Source organism: Physeter macrocephalus, chromosome 2 (genome assembly GCF_002837175.3).
Source record: "Physeter macrocephalus isolate SW-GA chromosome 2, ASM283717v5, whole genome shotgun sequence".
Lineage (NCBI taxonomy): Eukaryota > Metazoa > Chordata > Mammalia > Artiodactyla > Physeteridae > Physeter > Physeter macrocephalus.
This window is the reverse complement of record NC_041215.1, coordinates 105,936,085-105,953,250: the sequence shown is the minus strand read 5'-3', so window position 1 is coordinate 105,953,250 and position 17,166 is coordinate 105,936,085. Positions and strand designations below refer to the sequence as shown.

At 42.5% G+C, this 17,166-nt stretch overlaps 1 protein-coding gene across 1 annotated transcript in view; it reads right to left on the bottom strand.

The window, feature by feature from the left end:
• Positions 1 to 1,923: 1,923 nt before the first annotated feature.
• KIAA2012 (KIAA2012 ortholog) overlaps positions 1,924 to 17,166 on the bottom strand; it is a 126,456-nt gene continuing 111,213 nt past the window's right edge. Inside the window, 8 exon segments of the mRNA XM_024124719.2 lie at positions 1,924 to 3,234; positions 5,322 to 5,541; positions 6,370 to 6,542; positions 7,187 to 7,380; positions 9,274 to 9,611; positions 11,099 to 11,142; positions 11,144 to 11,208; positions 16,421 to 16,586. Of these exon segments, the coding sequence (XP_023980487.1) occupies positions 3,096 to 3,234; positions 5,322 to 5,541; positions 6,370 to 6,542; positions 7,187 to 7,380; positions 9,274 to 9,611; positions 11,099 to 11,142; positions 11,144 to 11,208; positions 16,421 to 16,586 (1,339 nt within the window). The 3' untranslated portion in view covers positions 1,924 to 3,095.

The window sequence follows — 17,166 nt, the reverse complement described above, 5'->3', positions numbered from 1 at the left end:
CTGGACCAAAAGAAGAGGAATATCAGGTTGGAGTCAAGGTGACAGAGGTGGTGAAAATAATGACTAACTCCAAAGATGGCTTCACTGAAGAGAAAGCATTTTAAGATGAAAGAAAAATCTTGTCAGAAGATCCCAGAAAACTTCTAATTTTCATTAGCAGTTAAAGTTATTCATGCAGAAGTGTATACAGCAGAACGCTGCTCTTTTTGACTTTATTTGTACTTTTTGGCCTGGGATATGGGTTTTAAATGGACATTGTCTGTACCAGCTTCATTAAAATAAACAAAATATTTGTAAAAACCGTACCAATGTTCATTTTATTTTTAATTGTACAGAAAGAAAAAAGAAAATGCTTAAAACATAAGGTTTTCTTGCATAATACTGGAAATTATTGTTTGTACATGGTACACGTTTTCTTTAGTACTGTGCAGTGATGACGATCATGACTTTGAAGCCCTGAAAGTTACTGAAGTGCCTTCTGAATTAAGGATTTAATTAAGGTCACAATACCTTTTTAAATACCCAGTGTTGTTTTTTTAAAAAACTTGATATTCCTGTATGGTGCATATATATGATACAATTACCCAATATGTTGAATAAATGGGCACGCCAGAAATTCTTAATTGATATTGATAATTTCAGTTTTTCTCTTAACAATTTACAAAATGTTCTCTGCTTAGTTAAGGTTTGGTATATTTTGTTTATATTTTCTTTTATTTCTTTATATCCTCTCTTTAAACTGTATAAAATTAAAATACCAAATTAGTTCCTTAATTAGAGGGCTTAACTTTTTCTTTTATTTATTTATTTATTTATTTATTTTTTGTGGTATGCAGGCCTTCCTCTGTTGTGGCCTCTCCCATTGCGGAGCACAGGCTCCGGACGCGCAGGCTCAGCGGCCATGGCTCACGGGCCCAGCCGCTCCGCGGCATGTGGGATCCTCCCATACCGGGGCGCGAACCCGGTTCCCCTGCATCGGCAGGCGGACGCGCAACCACTGCGCCACCAGGGAAGCCCTTTCTTTTAAATCCTTAATGAATCACATAATTCAGTATATCTGTGCATATACATAATCCTATTTCATATTATTCCAAATAGAATGTCATCTAACTACATTAGAAGAGCGAATAAGACCTATCTCTAATGCATTTTATAAACTGTTACAGTTTGAATCCCTTCTCAAGTCCCCTATTGAAAAATAATTGGCTCACCTTATAAATTCTTATATTTGACCCTAACTGAAAAATTATTTTACATGTATAGTCTAGGTAAATTAGAGCTTTTAGACCATTACCTGGCATTTATCATTATATTAAATAGTAACTAGGAGTCAGACCCATTTCTAGAAAGTCCTCATTGAGTTGCATATTTCTGTCAGGCCTGAGTAGCAAACCTCATAGGCTATTTGAGCTATCCAGAATGAGTGAATATGTAGTTTGGTATCTTAGCTTTGTTTGCATCTCTTTCTGAGGGCTCTCAGCATTTAGGTGGTGGAGCTTAACTATAATATAATTTTCTTGATTTTAGTTTATTGGATTCTTCTAAATGCTTTGCAGTCTGCTATGGTTAACTGAAAAATGTGCTTATCTGGTTAGTAGTGCTGATAAAATAGGCTTTTCACAGCAACAGTTTAATAGAATATCAGATTTGGAAGGGACCTCGAATAACATTTAGTGTAGCCTCTCTACCTGGTGCTTGACTGCAACATCCTAAATTTGTAAAAGAAGGGAGAAAATAAAATCAGTAATGGTAATTTCCCCCGCAAGGATGTTTTCTTGAGTGTTCTCTCTTCTCGGTTGAATTATTTGAGAAGCTCCTTTCTCACCTAAGTATTATTGAATGAATTGAATGAATGAATGAATGAATGTGCAAGTAGTATCGACAAGTTTGAGAAAAAGTTTTTAAGTCACTGTGATAGCCACTGTTTTGGCCATTTTATTTCTATTTTATATAAAGCTAGTGTTTGAAAATAAGCATCAAAATCTAAGCAAGTCCAATAACAATACAGACTCAAAATTAAGCTTGACTTCTGGATTGTGGAAGCGCAGTTCCTGTAGAAAGCACCTTACAAGCATTAGTGGGAGATTTGAGAGAATCATCTGCAAATACTAAGTTTTTTTAGCTGTAGACAGTGAAGTGTAGAATAGGGCCAAAGGAAATTCGTGGGAAAATTCAGGTTCAGATACTGCTTGCTTTAACATCTTTTTACATATCTTATTTGCTAAAGGTCCTTCACTCCCTTTATTGATCAATCTATGATAGATGCTTATCAGATACTTACTGATATTAAGGAGATGTTAAAGACAGATCAAAACCTCAAGATCGGTTAATTTTCCGGGCTCTAGAATACAATGTTGTCCAATGTTGTCTATTACAGTAGCCAGTAGCCATATCTTGTTACTGAGCACCTGAAATGTGGCTAGTGTGACTGGAGAACTGAATGTTTTAACTTACATTTAAATAGCTACCTGTGGCTACTTATTTGGATAGTGCAGCTCTTAATCTGTACTTTGAGGGTGTGAGAATGCCCTCACAGAACAGCTCATTTTGCTCAAATGAACATTTATCAAGTGATTACCTTGTTTTAAATAGAAATTAAACTTTAGATTCTTAGGAGGAAATGGATGTGGTTTTGCTTCATAAATTATAAAATTCTTAATATGTAAATACATGAATTAGCTCCTTTTTGCTAATTCAGAATTATTGCATTATAGAATTTCCATTTACCTACAGCTCTTTCAGAGACACTGAAATGAAATACTTCAGCTACCCTAAGATTATGTTAATGTCTTACTGAAATTAAGCTGAAATTTACTGAAATTCAAACAAATTATGAAATTATTGGCTAATTTTAGGCACCAAAGCTTCTGGATTTACGTGGTTCCAGAGAACATAAAGGATTTAGGTGTGTGACAAGTTTGGGTTGAGTAAGGTTTGGGTGGTGGGGAAGGGAGGGCCTAGAGTGAAGCGAAGTGTGGGGTTAGGTGAGGTGAACCAGATGAAACGGAGCTAACGCTCAGGATGGAACTTCATTACAGAAGGAAGTTAACTCGTTTTCTGTCACCACCGCCTAACTTTTTAGTTTTCTTCTAGTCTTAAGGTCTTGGTATTTGTAGGAACTGGAAGTAAGAGTAGACCCATGGTCTGGAAATGTTCTGTGTCCACTGTAGGCCATTGGCTTCCTTACGGAGTTCTTGGTGGAAATGAAGATGTTTCTTCAAAGCAGCTTTTTGCCTGAGGAAACAACCCCACCCGCAATCACAATACTGATTAAGCATCCTAGAAATTGTCCTTATAAGCTCGTGGAAGAATTTTGGATTTCAGTCATCATCAGTTAGACTTGGGGCTACTGATCTTGCATTTTAGTGGAAGATCATACTCTGTTCATTTAGTGAGTTTACATATGAGGTTTAGAGTATCATGATCCTCCTACTAGGAAAGTGAAAGGAAAGGTGTAACAGTTCTTAAATTTGTATTGCTGGAAGGGACTCCCTTGTTTTGGAGATGAAGAAACAGGCCAGAGAAGTTAAGTGTACCTGGGCCATTGTCACACAAGTGAAGACGAAATCAAGCTAGTTGGCATCAAGTTCTCCTAACCCTTGCTGGAATGAGGCTCTTTCACACCCCTCACATACCCCTTTAATTACTTGGTTTTTTGCTTTCAGCTACTTGGATTAGTGTTGCAAAATTGCTCAACTTCCCCTCATACTACTTGCCAGTTTTCTTTTTGTGGAAAACTGCAACTCCGGTAGCTTGCTTTTGGTTTCAATAGTTATGAACCCAACCCTACTGCTATGATACATGGAACACATAATTTTGAAATTGAAACAAGACTTCCCTAATGATCTTTTGTAATTCGCGTAACAGCTGAGGAATGCTTCAGGCGAGGAACAACTCAAGGTTAGGTGGAAAACCTTGAAATAGAGTTGTTCTGGCTTCCTTTTTCTGGTCCCCTAAAGAGTATTTATTAGCTTAGATTAAGCTTAAGTTGTAGAAAATAACTTTCAAGGGGTAAATTGTTTACAGTTAAGATTGGAATTGTGGTTTTCTGTGTTGGGCTTCTTTACCCTTCACTTTTTTTTTTTTTTTGTGGTATGCGGGCCTCCCTCTGCTGCGGCCTCTCCCGTTGCGGAGCACAGGCTCCGGACGCGCAGGCCCAGCGGCCATGGCTCACGGGCCCAGCCGCTCCGCGGCATGTGGGATCCTCCCAGACCGGGGCGCAAACCCGGTTCCCCTGCATCGGCAGGCGGACGCGCAACCACTGCGCCACCAGGGAAGCCCTACCCTTCACTTTTAATGGTTCTAAAGGGGGATGACTGTTGCCTTCCCTAAGAGGGGAAATTTATGATATAGCCACTACGGAGGACCTGGTTTTTAAAGAGTCAATTGAAACCACTTTACTCAAGGGGTTCTATTAGCAGAAAGATGCAGTGATCATAACTATTGCAAGAGAACAAAGGGGGAAATGCTGTTGGCCCCTGATGGCTGATTCTGGGCTATTTCTCCTAACAAGGCCTACCTCTCTGACCTCATCTGGAAGTATTCTTTGTGCCTTGTTCACTTCATTCCAGCCATGCTTTCTTTTATTCTTCCACCATGCCAGCCTCATTCCTTTCTTTGAACTTTTGCACTTGCTGTTTACCTACTGGAATATTTTTCTTCCAGATGTTTATGTGGCTAACTCGTTGTCATTCAGGTTTCACCTTATGTATCACCTCTTCTAAGGTGTTACCCTGGCCGATCTGTCTGAACTAAACCTCCTGCAATCCCATCACATCTTTAAAGAATTTCTGAATAGCATTTATTGCCAGCTTAAAAAATCTTTGTTTAGAGTCTGTCTCCCCACCCCCACCCCTAGAATGTAAATGCCGTGGGAGAAGAGACATCTGTCTTGTTTACTCCTGCATTCCCAGTGTCCAGAATAGTGTTTGGCACATAATAGGTACCCAATAAATACTTACTGAGAAAGGTACTGGTTCAGAACCAGGGAGTCTTAGATCTGGTCCTGGTACTGCCCCTAAGTCACTGTTAGCCCTAATCAATATCCTTCTCTCTGGGACTTGGTTTTCTCATCTGTGAACCAGAGGGCTGAGATAGATGATCTGTAAACTCCCTTCTAGCTTCAATACGAGTTCTTTAAGCCATCAAGAAATTCTGTGACCTTTGCAGCAGGAGAATCTATTTTTTAGTTCTTCCAAACCATGCTGTGGGAAGTGGGAAAACTTCATGTGCCCAAAGGCAGTGCAAAGCTAGTACTAGTAGCAGGCAGTCAAGCCTTTGAACAATCCCACTACTGCAACTATTGCCCAAATAGCAAATACCTGGCTTGTTCCTGGACTTGTTTCATGGCTTCCTCCAGAGCCAGCCTTGCTGCTTCCTCTTCCTTTCGCCGTCTGTCCTCTGCTTCCAGCCGAGCCTTCTCTTCTGCTTCCTGTTTCCACTGCTGATACTCCAGCCGTTCTTCTTCAGCCATTTCCATCAGGCGCTTTTGTTCTTCTGCTAACTGCATTTCCAATTCCTTCTGCCTTTGCTTCTCTGCCTCTGCAGAATAGAAAGGCAGGTAGGCTCAGCAGGGGTCTCATTATTGGGGAAAACAACTCTCTGATCTGACTCTCAAGTCTGTGATTCCCAGGGACTCCCAATGAGATATTCTGTAGCTTACCTGACAGCAGGTTGCCAGATCCTGACAGCAGGTTGCCGGATACCTTGGGTGAACTTACTAACTTAAGAGTCTTTTATCAAGCACCTCTATGTGCAGTGCACTGTGTGCAATGAATACAAAACCTTGGGGAAGAAGTTTCCAGAGCCTGGTACATTCATGGGTGGTATGCAGATGGGTTGGGGACAGGTGTCACAGCAGGGTCTGGAGAAACTTGGTGCTTACTCAGCTGGACTGACCAGTCTACAGAGTGTCATCTGCTAAAGTGCTTTCCTATTCCTCAAACGTGAGGCTGTAGAGATTCCACACATCACCTGAAAGGCTGCCCTGAAGCTATCCAGATGTTTGGCTGTTTCCATCTTCTAGGGAAGGAAGCAAGGAACAGGGCTATGTCTCCAAATTAGGCAGCTTCTGAGCAATGCTGGAAGGGCAATGAGAGGGGCAGGGTCCCACTTCAGGAGATTACTGAATTGGGAGTGGGACCCAAAAGTCATTTCCACAAACAAGTCTTTCTTATTTTGATCTAATAACTCCCTAGAGTCACACATATTAAATCACTTTGAAAAAAATCAGCTTATCCGTTTAGAGTGCTTCACACTGAGACCTAGGATAGGAATAACTCTGGGGAAAGTCAAATGAACACCCACAGTGGGATAAATATACTTCTGCCCCAGATAGATGGGCGTTGCAGAGAGCCGAGTCCCCCTCACCAGCCTTCTGGGCTTCCTCTTGCTGCTCCTTTCTCTGCAGTCCCTGCGGCTTCCTCCGGAGTGCCTCCTGTTGCTGCCGACCTCTCTCCTGGACCATTTGCAACTGGAGCCACTGCTCTTTCACCTCCTTCTCCTGCCCCTGCTGTTCTTCCTCGAGTTTCTGTTTCCTCGAGCTGAGAAAACCCACAAATTGGTCAGGGAAATGGCAGAAAACACTGTCCTTGTGGGACAAGCCGTGCCTCTGATGGAGGCTTTGCAGGCTGCAGGCCACACGGAGCGTCCCATTCAGAGGAGACTCATTTTCTAAGGGAAGCCTAACTGGAAAGCAGAAGCAAGAACACAACAGGCCTGGAACTAGAAGCCTGGGAGTTTCAACACAGCTCTGTGCTCTGGCGCGGGGGCCTAAGTTCCCAGAGCCTCATTTTCCATTCTTATCAAATGGATTTTGAAATTCCTGTCTCACAGCGTTGTTGTGAAGATTAAACGAGCCCAGAGGCCTATGGAAGAGCCTAACACAATGCAGACACGTGTGGCAAGAGGTGCAAAAAATGTTTGCTGGACCGGATCTCAAAGCCCTCCCAGGAAGATCCCGTGAACATCTATCTGGAGTAACCCTAATGGTTTAAGACACCACATCTTATCTTTGGTCCAGATTGTCCCTGGGATAACCAGGATAGTGAAAAACGAGACGTGCTGTTTTACTTCAGGGCATGAGCCTCAGAACCAGCTTTACCCCTGGTGGAAGTCAACCCTTGCCTTATCTTCTGCTTCCTATTGTGGCCGTGGCTGCCGTGGCCGCCGTGGCCACCCTACCCACCAGATCTCCTGCGCATGGCTCTGCGGCTCCAGCTCCAGCTCCTCCTTCATCTTCTCTGCCCTCTCCAGCTGCTCCTGTTGAAGCCGCCTCTGCTGCCTTCTCTTCCTCTCCACCTCCAGCAGTCTCATCTCGGCCCTCTCTGCTTGCAGCCTGGCCCAGGAAGCTTTCTCTGGCTCCCTCTTAGCCAGGAGGGCCTAAGGAACCAGAGTGTTCTTAGTGCAAGGGACGTACGGTAATCACGGGGACCTTGTCTCGGCAGCGAGCTGCCCTCCCCACGCATTAGAGGGATGTTGCCTCTAATTAGAGATTAGGTGGTTTCCACACTGACCACAGCCGTATAAACTCTGCCACCACTGGCCTGGGCTCTGGGATCTGATCGACCTGGATCTAAGTCTCTCTCTTACTTGCTTCAGAATTTGGGGATAGCAACTTAGTTTCTCAGATATTGTCTTCCTTTTAGCTGGCTGTTACCAGAATTAACTGAAATAGTGAAAGAGACAACATAATGTCTGGTACATCGTTTGTCTAGATGTACGTTATAATCACCCAAGGAGCTTTTAAAAAGTACTTGAGGCCAAAAGCCCCACTCAGACAAATTAAATGAGAATACCTAGGTGGGAGGCCTTGGTGGGTTTTCAAAAATTTAATTTAATTGTTTTGGCCACGCCACAGGGCTTGTGGGATCTTAGTTCACCCACTAGGGATCGAACCCAGCCCGGCAGAAGAAGCTCGGAGTCCTAACCACTGGACCGTCAGGGAACTCCCTTTTTTTTTTTTTTTTTTAATATACTTTTTTATTGGTGGTTTAAAAAAGCATATTCTGGTGATTCTAACGTGAAGCCATGGCTCAGAACCACAGGTTCTAGATAAAGGCTGTTTTAGGGGCAGACTTAGGTGTAGATGTGTCAGACTCATATTTAATCCTACGCAAATCCACTTTTTCAATGAAACGTTCTCTTAGTTTCTGTGAAGAGTGTCTTAGCTTTCTTTTTCTTCCTGATGCCTCCTCCTCAGTCAGAAATATCTTCATGAGGGGAACCTTGAATGGCAACTCTTCCATGGGCACTCTGTGTATCCAACTTGGGGTGGATACTTCCTTGCTTTTTAGCCTTTGCTGAGGCAGCATGGTACTGTGGATTGACAATAAATCTAGAAATTCTGAGTCTATAGCAGGCTCAGAAAAGTTCTGCCCACAGCTTAAAATTTTCATCTGCTGTATAAAGCAGAATCCTATAGTCTAGGCAGCTGGGAAGATTGAGAACTAGAAAGGAAAAATCTTACTGAAATCCTTTTTGGAAGACCACAGGCTGTAAAATAAATAAATACATAATAATTTAAAATAGTGACAAGAGCTCTGATTTTGGAGTCGAAAGATCTAAGTCTTGGCTCTACCACTTGATGGTTTTGTAACTTCTGGCAACAAACATCTAACTCTTTTAAGCCTCAGCTTCTAGGTCTGTAACATGGGACGAATCATACCTGGGTCACAAGTGTGGCTGTAAAGATTAAATGAAATTCAGCAGAGTTGTACCATATTTGCATGTAACTTATGCGAGTTTAACCATAGTGGTTTAGCTGTGGGTATGTTTGCAGTGTTTAAAGAAAAGGGAGATAGATGTGTGTGTATAAGTTACCCATGGCCCAGATGTGTGCCGCAGAAAAGCAGATTAGGAATGGAGGAATTTCTGCAGCTTTTGAGAGGCAAGCAATACATGAACTCCAGGCCAAGTCAAGAATACATGCTTGGCTCTGAGGCCTGAATTCACCTTTCCTTGTAACTGTGAGGCCTGTACCTCTCACAAACGGGTGCTGTGCCAACTTTCTGCTCTTTAAGGGTGGGTACCTGCCCTAGTAGTTTGAGAACCTCACAGAATACATCATTTCAGAGGGGCTTTGCCACCCTGTGTCTTTGATCAGATCTGGCTTCTTAAAGGGTCAGAAGGTACCAAAGTAGAACAAATAAAGCCACTATGTAGTGGAGCTGTTTCAGTAACTGCAGTGTAATTCAGGGCAGTTTTTCCCACCTCTACAGTTGCACCAGTGAGGACTGAAATCCCTCTGGCCAAGGTGAGAATATTGGACCCTACCTTGGAAGGGTCCTTATGGCTTCCCTCTTCTTCAGATTCCATGTTTCCAGGGACAGTTGCAGTCTGGGTGGGCGATGACCTTCCATCTATGGAAACTTGGCTCTCAGGGGCATCAAATTTGGAAGAAAGCCAAGGGTCCTCTACAACAGAGCCTGAAGGAAAGAAACCTCCATCTGAGGTGTCTTTAGTTTTCTTAGAGTTAATGACATCAGGCCCACTCAGCTCTGCTATTATTTCCAGATTCCTTTCCTTCTGTGTCTTTTTCCTTTCGACTCCAGGTTTTTTGTCTTTGGGAATTAGCACTGATTTCTTTTCAGCCTTTGATTCCTTTGACTTTCCTGGGAGAGAACAATGGGGGATAGAGACATTGCTAATAAACGTGATCTCTGCATCCTTTTCAGTAACTTAAAAACTTCCGTGTGCAATGGAACTGAGCCACAGCCCTAGAGTCTGATTCTGTAAGAACCTGCATTTTAACAACCACTCCAAGCATTTTGAGAAGGGTAGTCCATAGACTACCCTTTGAGAAACTGCCTTATCCTACTTGGATCAACTGTAATTCAGCAGTCTTGCTACTAAAGAACTTCTGATACACCCTGACCTATGGTGGGGGTAAGACTCTCTGGAGGGAAGACCTATAGGTACAGCCGGAAAGTCATGCCTCAGGAGTCTAGCTTGAGGTTGCAGCTTTGTAACCTGGTAAAGTTTAAACCTTCCATACTCTAAGGCCTCTTCCTCAATTCTCCTCTGGGGCCACAAGTATTTCCTTTCCCAGTCCTGCCAATGCTACCCAAGTTACGGGCTACAACGATGTAAATTCAGCAAGACTTTAAAAAGCAAACCTCAAAAATAGATCTGGAGGAACAACAAGGTCCTACTGTAGAGCATAGGGAACTATATTCAACATCCTGGGATAAACCATAATGGAAAAGAATATAAAAAAAAAATGTATGTGTAGAACTGAGTCACTTTGCTATACAGCAGAGATTGGCACAGCATTGTAAATCAACTACACTTCGATTTAAAAAAAAAGAAAAGATCTGACCCAGGAAACTATCCAATGTCATCCTTTTTGACAGCCTTTGATTTGTTTTGAAGGTCTTCATATGGCCGGGAAAGAATGAGTGTAGGTTTTAGGTTAAAGAAGTTGCTCAGAACACAACATTGTAAATCAACTCTACTCCAATAAAAATTAACTAAAAAGAAAAAAAGAAAAGAAAGTCCCCAGAAGCATAGGAACCTGAATTCCTTGTGAGGTGCAACCCAAGGAACCAAGAAGAAAAATGACAGCTGGAGTAACCATTCAGAGCATGTTGCAACCTTCCCCTTCCCAAATGCTCTCATGGACCAATTCTTAGATTATGACATATTTATTATTCACAGAGGCAGTGTTTGAGAGTTATGAGTTTGGAATCAAATGACAGGTCCAGACCCTGGGTCCACCACTTTACCGCTTGATCTGTTTGATGTTATGCAAGTCACCCAACTTCTCCACATGATATAATAATAGTGCTTACTTTATGGAGCTGTGGTGGGGATTTCATGATGTCATAAATGCAGAGCTCCTAATTCAGTGGGTATTCATTTAATCGGTGTTAGTGTTATTATTCTAATTTTCTCTCTTGGTGATTACAGGTCTCTAGGGTCCCCTGGTTTCCTCTATCCTTATCTCCCAAGATATTGACATGAAGTAAGGCTGCAACACCATCTTAGCTGTGGTAGTCAAGGAGACTCAACACAGATAGTTTGTCCCATAGGATCCATGCTGATTCTCCATGGCACCTCCTGGCTACCATTAGGTGTGTTCTCCTGGATGGTCCCTTACCAACAGCAGCCTCTGCTTCCCCAGGGAGCTTTCCTTCTCTCTCTCTCGGGTGCCTTGGACTTACCTGTCTTGGTTCTTCTTCTCTTGGCTTTGTCAATCAACTCCATCTCCTAAAGGTGAAAAATTAAGGAAAGGGAACATGATATATGTAGAAAGCAAGGAAAAAAAAAACCATCAAAGGGAGATTATGTTGGGAATTCCCTGGCAGTCTAGTGGTTAGGGCTTGGTGTCTTCACTGCCGGGGCCTGGGTTCAATCCCTTGTCAGGGAACTAAGATCCCTCAAGCCCTGTGGCATGGCCAAAAAACAAACAAACAGGACTTCCCTGGTGGCACAGTGGTTAAGAATCCGCCTGCCAATGCAGGGGACATGGGTTCGATCCCCGGTCTGGGAAGGTCCCACATGCCGCGGAGCAACTAAGCCCGTGCGCCACAACTACTGAACCTGCGCTCTAGAGCCCGCAAGCCACAACTACTGAGCCCACGTGCCACAACTACTGAAGCCCGTGCGCCTAGAGCCCGTGCTCCACAACAAGAGAAGGCACAGCAATGAGAAGCCCACGTACTGCAACAAAGAGTAGCCCCCGCTTGCCACGACTAGAGAAAGCCCGCGCACAGCAATGAGGACCCAATGCAGCCAAAAATAAATAAATAAATTTATAAAACAAACAAACAGAAACAAAAAACAAAAGAAAAGGGAGATTATGTTGAACAAGACAGAATGGCTTAGAATGGAATTCACGTGGGATCCATATGAAGCAGAAGAGTGATATTAATTTATTTATTTTTAATTTTATTTATTTATTTATTTATTTATTTATTATGTATTTATTTTTGTCTGTGTTGGGTCTTCTTTGCTGCATGCGGGCTTTCTCTAGTTGCGGCGAGTGGGAGTGGGCTTCTCATTGTGGTGGTTTCTCTTGTTGCGGAGCACGGGCTCTAGGCCCACGGGCTCAGTTGTTGTGGCACATGGGCTCTAGAGTACAGGCTCAGTAGTTGTGGCACACGGGCTTAGTTGCTCCACGGCATGTGGGATCTTCCAGGACCAGGGCCCAAACCCGTGTCCCCTGCATTGGCAGGCGGAGGGCCCTAGAGTACAGGCTCAGTAGTTGTGGCACACGGGCTTAGTTGCTCCACGGCATGTGGGATCTTCCAGGACCAGGGCCCAAACCCGTGTCCCCTGCATTGGCAGGCGGATTCTTAACCACTGTGCCACCAGGGAAGTCCCAAGAGTGATATTTAGAGAATGTGGAGCTTGTAGGGAGATCCTAAGGTTCAGCCTTTGATATAATTTCAGTTATAATTTCATAAAAAGAAAGAGAAATAGAATATACTTTATGATCTGCCCCCTTTTTTCTTTTTTGGCTGCACCGCACAGCTTGTGGGATCTTAGTTCGCTGACCAGGGATTGAACCTGGGTCCACGGCAGTGAAAGCCCGAGTCTTAACCACTGGACCACCAGAGAATTCCCTGCTCCCTTTTTTGATGCTAAACCATCATCTACAGAGCTGGATCAAAGTGAAGCAGTTTTCACCTATGATAGATTGCTGTTGCCACAATTAATGGTTAACTAGTTTAAATCAAATCAAAGCCAGCTCTATTCACTGCTGCATCATTTCCTAACTTTTGGGAAACTTCAAGCATATGACCACAGCTATGTCAGTCTTCACCTTTCCCCATGGGCTGGAACAATATAGAGTTTCTTCCTAAGAGAGGATGGCCACGACTACCCACTCAGTACCTGTGATGTTGTGACATAATAAGAAATATAAATTTGGTCTTCATTGCTAGCCTCTGACACAAAACTCCTAAAATTCTTGTACAGGCATACCTCAGAGATATTGTGGGTTTGGTTGCAGACAACTCCAATAATGTGAATACTGGAATATAGTATGTCACATGAATATTTTTGTTTCCCAGGGCCTATGAAAATTTTGTTTACTTATGTAGTCTATTAAGTGTGCAATAGTGTTATGTCTAAAAAAACAATGTACATACCTGAATTAAAAAATACCTTACTGTTAAAAAAATCATCTGAGCCTTCAATGGGTCGTAATCTTTTTACGGTGGAGGGTCTTGCCTTGATGGCCGCTGACTGATCACGATGTTGGTTGCTGAAGGTTGCAGTGGCTGTAGAAATTTCTTAAAATAAGACAACAATGATGTTTGCCGCATTGATTGACATTTCCTTTCATGAACGATTTCTCTGTTGCATGCAATGCTGTTTCATAGCATTTTACCCACAGTAGAACTTTCAAAATTGGAGTCAATCCTCTCAAACCCTGCTGCTGCTTTATCAGCTAAGTTTATGTAATATTCTAAATCCTTTGTCATGTCAACAATCTTCACAGCATCTTCACCAGGAGTAGATTTCAACTCAAACCAGTTTTTTCACTCCTCCATATGAAGCAACTCCTCATCCATCCAAGTTCTATCATGAGATTGCAGCAATTCAGTCACTTCTTCAGGCTTTACTTCTAATTCTAGTTGTCTTGCTATTTTGACCACATCTGCAGTTACTTCCTCCACTGAAGTCTTGAACCCCTTAAAGTCACCTATGAGGGTTGCAATTGGCTTCTTCCAAGCTCCTTTTAATATTGATGTTTCGACATCTTTCCATGACTCACAAATGTTACTTTTTTTTTTTGGCTGTGCCTCTCAGCTTGCAGGATCTTAGTTCCCCAACCAGGGATTGAACCCAGACCACGGCAGTGAAAGCGCTGAGTCCTAACCACTGGACCATCAGAGAATTCCCCACAAGTGTTCTTAATGGCATCTAGAATGGTGAGTCCTTTCCAGATGGTTCTCGATTTTGCCCAGATCCATCAGAGGAATCACTAGGTATGGCAGCTAGAGTCTTACGAGATGTATTTCTTAAAAAAATAACACTTGAAAGTTGAAATGACTCCTTCACATGTGGGCTGCAGAATGTTGTGTTAGCAGACATGAAAACAACATTAATCTTGTACATCTCCATCAGAGCTCTTGGGTGACCAGGTGCATTGTCAATGAGCAGTAATATTTTGAAAGGAATCTTCTTTTCTGAGCAGTAGATCTCAACAGTGGGCTTAAAATACTCAGTAAACCATGTTGTTAACAGATATGCTGTCATCCAGGCTTTGTTGTGCCATATACAGAGCACAGGCAGAATAGATTTAGCATAATTCTTAAGGGCCCTAAGATTTTTGGAATGGTAAATGAGGATTGGCCCCAACTTCAAGTCACCAGCTGTATTAGCCCCTAACATTGAGCCTGTCCTTTGAAGCTTTGAAGCCAGGCATTGACTTCTCTCTAGCTCTGAAAGTCCTCGATGGCATCTTCTTTCAGCATAAGGCTATTTCATCTACATTGAAAATCTGTTGTTTAGTGTGGCCACCTTGGTTAATTATCTTAGCTAGATCTCCTGGATAACTTGCTGCAGGCTTCTGCCTCAGCACCTGCTGCTTCACCTTGCACTTTTGTTATGGAGACGGCTTCATGCCTTAAACCTCATGAACTAACCTTTGCTTGCTTCAAATTCATCTGCAGCTTCCTCACCTCTCAGCCTTCATAGAATTGAAGAGAGTTAGGGCCTTGCTCTGGATTAGGTTTTGGTTTAAGGGAATGTTGTGGCTGGTTTGATCTTCCATCAAGACTACTCAAACTTTCTCCATATCAGCAATAAGGCTGTTTTGTTTTCTTACCATTCATATGTTCACTGGAGTAGCAGTTTTAATTTCCTTCAAAAACCTTTCCTTTGCATTCACAAAACTGTTTGGTGCAAAAGGCCTAGCTTTTTGGCCTCTGTCAGCTTTCCACGTGCCTTCCTCACTAAGCTTAATCATTTCTAGTTTTTGATTTAAAGTGAGAGACGTGAAACATTTCCTTTTACTTGAACACTTAGAGGCCATTGTAGGGTTACTAACTGGCCTGATTTCAATATTGTTGTGTCTCAGGGAATAGGGAGGCTTGAGGAAAGGAAGAGAGGGAATGGCTGATCTGTGGAGCAGTCAGAACGCATATTTATTGATTAGGTTCACCATCTCATATGGGCATGGTTCATGGTGCTCCAAAACAATTAAAATGGTAACATCAAAGATCACTGATCACAGATCACCATAACAAATATAATAATAATGAAAAACTTGAAATGTTGTGAGAATTACCAAAATGTGACACAGAGGCACAAAGTGAGCCAACGCTGTTGGAAAAGTGGTGCTGATAGACTTGCTTGAAGCAGGTTGCCACAGACCTTCAATTTGTAAAAACACATTTATCTATGAAGTGCAATAAAGTGAAACATAATAAAATGAGAGGTATGCCTCTAATTTCTGGAGCATAAACAGGAAAGGAGTGTCTTTTGTTATTCATTAACAAGCCCCTTTCAACCACACCTGAGCTTATGTTAACAGGGTTATTTTGGAACGCCCCTAAGGAGGGGGAACCAACCACGGGATTAGAGGATTGGACTTTTCAGCCCCCTGCCCTTCCGGCCACCTCAGGGGAGGGGAGAAGGGCTAGAAGTTTCATTAATCACCATTTGCCAGTGATTAAATCAATCATGCTTATGTAATGAAGCCTCCATAAAAGCCCTAACCAAGGAGTACAGATTGCTTCAGGGTTGGTGAACACATCTATGTAGTAGGAGGGTGGCACACCCCCAGACTCCATGGGGACAGGAACTCCTGTGCTTGGGACCCTTCTGAGCCTTGCCCTGTGTATCTCTTCATCTGGCTGTTCATATGTATCCTTTAAAATATCCTTCGTAATAAATCTAAACTAGTAAGTAAATGTTTCCTGAGTTTTGTGAGCTGTTCTAGCAAATTATTGAACATGAGGATGGGTCTTAGGAACCCCTTATTTTATAGATTGTTGGTCAGAAGTACAGGTGACAACCTGGGACTTGTGATTGGTGTCTTAAGTGGAGCAGGCATGTGGGACTGAGCCCTTAACCTGTGGGGTCTGTGCTAACTCTGGGTAGCTAGTGTCAGAGTTGAATTGTGGGACACCCGGTTGGTGTCTAGAGAGCTGGAGAATTGGTTGATGTGGGAAAAACCTTCACACATGTGGTGTCAGAAGTGATGTGAGTATAGGAAAACTGAGTTTCCTTTTAGTACCTTAGTAGAAATTAGAAATGGGTACCCCATGCTTCAGAAGAATGCAACCCAATACTGGGGTGCAGGGCATGGTGACTGGACCACAGAGTGGATTTCAGTTCCCACTTTCCCCCTTTGCAGGTGCCCTTGTATAATAAGCAATCTATACAACTGTGCATGGCAGCCCTGATGGGAGCACCTTCCACGTAGGGTTCTGGACCAAGCTCCTACCTAGGTGTTTATACTCACATGACTGATGTTGGTTGGTGTCTGCTGGTTGAACAGTCTTGGTTCAGTCTTCCCTTCTTTTCGTCTTGGAAGAAGAGATGTGTCTATAGGATCCAACCCCTCTGGGGAGTCAGACCCATGTCCTGGGAGTCCTCTGTGTTGATGGTACACATTATAATCTCTGCCCCTTTGAAAAAAGCAAAACAACAGGACCAAACTAAAGAAGAACTCTGATGTATACACCACTATATGTAAAACAGATAAACAAGAAGGATTTGCTGTATAGCACAGGGAACTATATTCAGTATCTTGTAATAGCCTATAATGGAAAAGAACTGGAAAAAAAAAAGATATGTATTGTATAACTGAATCACTTTGCAGTACACCTGAAACACAATATTGTAAATCAACTATACTTCAAATAAAAAGAAAAAAAAAAGAAAAAAGAAAAACTCGTGGACACAGAAGAGAGAAAATGAAGAAACATTAATTGAGCATCTGTTTTCTGCCAGGAACTGCACTGAGGTGGGCATTTTACACACTTGGTCAGCCCTCTTTTTCTCAACACATCCCTGAATAAAGGAAATTAGAAAGTTAGTCTTCACTTTTGGGGTTCTCTTAGGCTAAGTTCTAAACCTTAGGGAGAAGGAGAAATAGTTTGTTTTTTTAAAATTTAATTTTATTTATTTTTTATACAGCAGGTTCTTATTAGTTATCTATTTTATACATATTAGTGTATACATGTCAATTCCAATCTCCCAGTTCAT